Below are 6,012 nucleotides of genomic sequence, written 5' to 3' on the forward strand. Positions count from 1 at the left end.
CTGCAAATGCGTCGCGTCCGCGAGCCAGCGCAAAATAATCAGTGAAATCTCCCCAGCGGTCTAATCAAGCAAAATCAACGAATGGGCTGCCAAGGGAACTGGTGCGCGTAGAATTCTGGCGTTATAAAGTGTCTCGTAGGAAGAAACGTGCAAAGAGATCGTACCCTACGCCGTTTCTCAGAACCGTTAAAAAGAACAAAGCGTGGTCACGTATTGATTATGTCACCCTTAATTGAATGAAATTTAACTGTTTCTGTGACGAAGGCCTAATTCTAATATTTTTACATCTGGGAAAAACTACTAATCAATACATGGAACTGAGTGGAAATCGCTGTTCTTAGAAATTCTGAAAACAAGTCATGGACTTTTTTATATCCTGACATCCGATGAAAACACAAAACAAAAAAGTTTTTATTCTTCAGAGGAACAAGCGTCTTCTATGTACAGATAATAACACCAAAAATGCTGTGTACAAACTGTGAAATTGTCTTGAAATAGAAGATCCATTTTGAAGAAGAGGTTATTCCAGGACAAAATTTCAAAAAAATTGAAAAAAAATTGTTCAGATTCATTGTAAGAGTAGAAAGGTATTGTGAACTGTTCGAGAAATTTCCCTTCAAATCGAAGAAATGCGTAAAAGTTGAGGTTTTGGTACGAGAACAGTGGCAAGAGTTGGTTCCAAATCGATAGTTGCTCCTTTAACAGGTTCAATCTAAAAAAAACTTAGGTTTAACTAAATTTCTATTCAGAGCACAGTAGTTTCATTATCACCTTAAATTTTTGAAGAAGCATGATAAGTCCTAGAAATAGCTCAACCTTTGCCATGGATTCCCCAGCACATTGCCTTTTTCCCACTGAGAACGGGAAGAAACTGTCCAGTGCTTCCTGAAATTCAAGTTGAACAGGGTGTTGTGTTTTATTTTTACTATATCCATAAACAATAATTCTAAACCTTATTTGGTGTGACACCATCTTCCATAAGAAACCGTTCTGGTTGAAATTCTTCGCTATTTTTGTAGATCTGTGGATTTGCCAGGGCATAGGAGCATTGTCCGATAACAAATGTGTTCGCTGGGATAGGGATTGAACCGACGCTCGTATCCTTCGTGGTGCGATGAATTGGATTTACAGCGACAATACTCGCACATCTCTGGATTTCTTGGACTGCAGCACTGAAATGGATAATAAATTTTCCTGAATGTCATTACGTTGACGTCGATAACAGTCTTATCTAACAGAACTTACTGGGTATAGGGCAACGATTTTTGTCTAAGATCCATACTTGGTTTCCCATCAACGCCAAGAACAGACAGAATTTCGTTACGAATTTTGTCCTTGAAAAACACAATGAAGGCATCATACACGGGGTATCCACGAAAAAATTAAATTCTGTACCTGCACATTGGGATATTTGGCCAGATATAGTGCCGCCCATCTCAATGTAGTTGCAGTTGTTTCCATACCGGCCAGGAATAGATCCGTACAAACGTTAATTAAGTTATCATAGCTGAATGAGACATTATTGCTATTGATTTTTAATTTAATTATTGAAAACAAACTAATATTAAATTACTTGAGCATTGGATTAGTCTTCATTTGTTGATAGTAAGCGTGAACAAAACATTCCGGTTCTTGATCAACATTCCAAGATTTTAATGCCTTCTCCACATCTTCATTGATATTTCGATGAATCTTCAAAAGATTTACAATTAGTTTCGTAATAAAAATTTACCTACAGGTTACTATATGCCTAAAGGCATCACCCCACGAATATGAGGTGGTACGGATTTCAGGCGGAGTATTCTTATACGGGATGGTACATTAAGGAGAGGGGAGTGATTCCGTCCATTTCTTCCTAATTCTCGTAAAAAAAAACGGCCCGGAAGATGCGGCGCGTGCACAAGGCTGGCGCGCTCCAGTCGCTCCGGGAATCGAGGTGGGACCATGGCGAACTGCAGAAGTGGGTGGCGGTAGCAAGGATCGTTACGCCATCCCAACCGCTACGCTACATCGCGCCGCTTCGGGCGCAACAACTTATGCAACTGGCCGTGGTTCACGTCGTTTTGACCCAACTTTATGTAAAGAGTCATGAGGAGTATTTCTTATTATTTATTCTTTTATTTCGTTTAGCTAAGAGCTACAGAGAGCTTGTTGCAGAGAGCCGAGGTTCGACTGTGATTGAGTGGACATCTCGTTCAACCTGAAACTCAAGGTTCCGGTGCACTGAGGGGTCATCGACAACTCTCAGGGCTCGCTTGAAGTCTCAACATGAGGATCCAAGCACAAACGATTGAGAAGGCGTGAGTGGCGTCAGAGCTGGTACAGGGGGAGCTGCCCACAATACCGAGCAGCGGAACCGTTGGAGGGCAGGATCCGCATCAGACGACGCGCCTCGAGGACCAGCTAAAGAGGTGAGGTCGCGCGTGATTGCTCAATTACTTTTTTAACCACCTAATTGTAGTTATGCGTTAGGGATAAAAGTTAGTTGGGTGTCTTGTTTTTAGTGAAGAGAACGAAGTCTCAAAGCACTCCACAATCGTTACCGTCAGGTGGGGATGAAACTTTCCAGCCTCTACACACATGCATCTAATCATGACGCGACAGAGCTTAGCTGACATCATTTTATAACACCCGACAGTCAATAAAACGGACTTCTCCGAAAATTCTCCGCTCACACAATGTTTAAAGGCAGCATACCACGAATAAGGGTGGTACCGATTTCAGGTGGAGTATCCCTTTTCGGGGTCGTAGATTACATCATTCGTCATCATTCATCATCATCGTCATCGTCATCATCATTCATCATCGTCGCTGCAATATGGAGACCGGGGTGGTTCTGCTCTTCTCTCTCCGGATCACTGCAAAAAGCCAGCCCCTGAATGATGTTTTGTATGATGCCTTCTATTGCAGCGCGCCACCCTTGCACGCGTAGCTGCCGTTAGTGCCTATCGAGGCAGTCCGAATTGATTTTCGAGGAATCGCAGGGCGGAGGCGGCGCAAGGGGTGGAGCGTTGCAATAGATAGCGTCGTACAAAACAGCATTCTGGACGCGGCTATTTGCAGGGCAGTGACACAGGGAAAGATGAGCGGAACTACCCCCGTCTCCATAATCTACGACCCCGTATACGGAAACTCCACCTGAAATCCGTACCACCCCAGATTCGTGATATGCTGCCTTTAAGGATTGATTTTCTCAAAACAATAGGACTAGAGTGAATGTGCAGATCGTATGCTTTTTCTTAATAAATGCTTAGCTGTACTTTTTCATTTCTTTTTTTTTCTGAGAGGAACATCGTTGTTCTGCGACCTCCATAGTTCCCACTTTTATGACTTTCCTTTTATAATATTCACTCGTTCCTATTCGAACCTCGCAGACTGCCAGGATAGTTACAGAATGGCTTCCTTCCTCATTTCAGGACCACAATTATGTATAACATCACAATTCTTGAATACAGTAATGTGTCATCAACTCACCAAATTGATATCATTGTCAATTTTCCCCTTTATCATTTGACCAATAAGTGGAAGATGAAGAACAGATGGGATTAGTTGTGCTAAGAATATTAGTTTACTGCTTCTGAAATTGTCATTCGATTAGTAGAGCACAGATTTTAAAACGCTAATTGTATCTATTCATTTATTGATTGTACTTAAAATATATCTAGCACCTCATTTCTGCAAATATCCGATTCACTGCATTTGCTGTGGACATAAGTCGTTCACTGTTATTGAAGTCGTATTTATATCCAAATAATGTCTGGTTTATTACGTTGGCCACAAAAATCTTAAAACAAATAAATAATAATACAAATAGTGAAGTGATAAATAATATAATAATATAATAAATAATAATATAAATAATAATATAATACACGTATGTGATTTGTGCTAGTGAAAAAAAGGTTGAAATTAATCCGTTGTCTAGCGATAATAAAACTCAAAATAGTAATTTCTACATTTTCCTGTATTCAGTAATAAATCACAACAAACCTGCAAAGGTCCCCCAATGTCCATATTATGCTTATCCTTACGGGAAGATAAGTATGAAATGAGGTCATGTCCAGAAAGACAAACCTACAAGAATGATTTGAGGTCACTTACGATGAGTAAAACCTAGGGGGTCCCACCTGTTCCTCCATTAAATTTCTACCCATACCAAAATCTCTCAAGATATGTAAAGCCGTTCGTCTTTGCTCCTTCCAATTTTCACCCTTAAAAAATGAATAAAAGAGGTCTCACACAGAAAAACAAGGAAAAAAAGAAGAGAAAAACGCAGTAAAAAAAGATAGAGAGCTTACGTCAGAAAAAACGATCCCTCCATTTTTAACACTTTGGAACAGAGTGTCTGGAAACAGTCCCTGATCGTCCAGAGAAATCATCACCTGGAAATTGTATAAATTGTAAGCGCATTCATAATCAGGTGATAAACAAAGGTTGAATACTAAATTAATAAACGAGTACACTTGTAGATACCTTTTGTTTACACTAAACATAATAATTTCAGTTTTACTCAAGTTTTCTTTCTCAAATAATCCATGACAGTGTTAATAACTTTGATCGCGTCTTCAATCAGAACGCGTCGCGGAAATTGAGTCAAGGTTAGAGTTGGTTGCCAATTTTCTGGCTTTTCAAAACATTATGAAAAAACAAACAAAACGAACAAAACATTATTATCAAAACAAAGCAACGTAGGGCAATTTTAATATCATTTTTTTAAAATCATCAATTCATTGGGAAGAATGTAATTCGAATTTTTCAGCTGGAAGTAGGATGAGAAAATTACTAGATTCCAGGAGTCATCCTACGTGCACGTGGTAACTACAACTGAAAATTATAGAATCACCTTTCTTAGTGAACGCTTCCTTGATTAAATCGAGATCCATGATAATAACGTGCGGTTTTGGAAGCCATACCGTGAACACGTTACCGTAATCCTTTGAGAATCGTGCCAATTCCTCATGAAATATCTTAATATTCACCTGAAAATATCAAATTTCTCCATTCTAGAAGTTCTTGGATGTTTCCTTGTTCCACTTTTACTTACCGAGTGCAAATTTCCGACAATAGGTAGAGGTAACGGACCTTTCGGATAACGTTTAACGTTCTCATAGAATAACCATAAATACAACGCAATGGAGGAGAACAGAAAAAGCACCAGGATCGTAATCATTTTGCTGAGACCTGTTTTTTGGCTCCTTTTGTAATCGGGACGTTGTTTTCGAGTTTGTGCGACACAAAAACGCACAACCTACACATACTTTCAGCCGATAGTTGACGATCGGTGCGTATCTACGACAGAATGCTGACGAATCTTCGCATGACACGATTGCTAGCGTTCGCTTTCGATAATGACATGAAATTCATCCTGAAGGAGTTTTTTTTGTATACAAAATATTAAGAAGTAAAAACTTGAGCTTCTTTGAAATTGTATGCACCAACTTCAAAAAAGTTCAAGAAGAAAGATAAGAAGTTTTTTTCTTAAGGTAGACTTCATATTTCGATGGGAAGTTATTCAAGGGTAAAAATGTTCGGTGAGGCAAGAAAAAAGGAGTATTTTTTTCAATACATTGCATTAGATTCGTAGGATGATGTAGGCGCAGCCTAAAGACATGACCCTAGGAATCTGAGGTGGTAAGGATTTCAGGTGGAGTATTCTTATACGGGATAGTAGATTATGGAGAGGAGGTCGATTCCGTCCATTTCTTCCTAGTTGCCGTAAAAAACGGTATCGAAGAAAAAAACGTTCAAGAAGAAAGATAAAAAGTTTTTTTCTTAAGGTAGACTTCATATTTCGATGGGAAGTTATTCAAGGGTAAAAATGTTCGGTGAGGCAAGAAAAAAAAGTGGTATCGAAAAAAAAAACGGTACCGAAGCCGTATCTTCCAATCCGTTTTTTTTTACGCCAATTAGGAAAAAATGGACGGAATCACTCTTCTCTCCATAATCTGCGACCTCGCGTAGGCATAACCCACTTGAAATCCGCACCACCTCAGATTCGTGGAGTGACGCCAT

The 6,012-nt window shown here is 39.4% G+C and overlaps 1 protein-coding gene across 3 annotated transcripts; it reads right to left on the reverse strand.

The window, feature by feature from the left end:
- Nucleotides 1–616: 616 nt before the first annotated feature.
- RB195_020419 (uncharacterized protein) lies at nucleotides 617–5,170 on the reverse strand (the record flags this gene model as incomplete). Of its 3 annotated transcripts, XM_064188702.1 has the most annotated exons (13): nucleotides 617–712; nucleotides 772–885; nucleotides 953–1,172; nucleotides 1,246–1,334; nucleotides 1,396–1,507; nucleotides 1,574–1,692; nucleotides 3,475–3,577; nucleotides 3,669–3,784; nucleotides 3,991–4,074; nucleotides 4,128–4,211; nucleotides 4,299–4,441; nucleotides 4,844–4,979; nucleotides 5,045–5,170. In XM_064188702.1, the coding sequence occupies 13 exons, from the start codon at nucleotides 5,168–5,170 to the stop codon at nucleotides 617–619; spliced, it is 1,542 nt and encodes a 513-aa protein (XP_064044583.1). The 3 variants fall into 3 exon arrangements, with proteins under 3 accessions (XP_064044583.1, XP_064044584.1, XP_064044585.1); XM_064188703.1 differs by lacking the exons at nucleotides 1,574–1,692; nucleotides 3,475–3,577; nucleotides 3,669–3,784; ... (3 more) ...; nucleotides 4,844–4,979; nucleotides 5,045–5,170 and having other exon boundaries at nucleotides 1,396–1,461; XM_064188704.1 differs by lacking the exons at nucleotides 617–712; nucleotides 772–885; nucleotides 953–1,172; ... (5 more) ...; nucleotides 4,128–4,211; nucleotides 4,299–4,441 and adding an exon at nucleotides 2,768–2,875 and having other exon boundaries at nucleotides 3,475–3,554.
- Between the last annotated feature and the right edge of the window lie 842 nt (nucleotides 5,171–6,012).

The sequence above is a fragment of the Necator americanus genome, chromosome II, assembly GCF_031761385.1.
Source record: "Necator americanus strain Aroian chromosome II, whole genome shotgun sequence".
Classification (NCBI taxonomy): domain Eukaryota; kingdom Metazoa; phylum Nematoda; class Chromadorea; order Rhabditida; family Ancylostomatidae; genus Necator; species Necator americanus.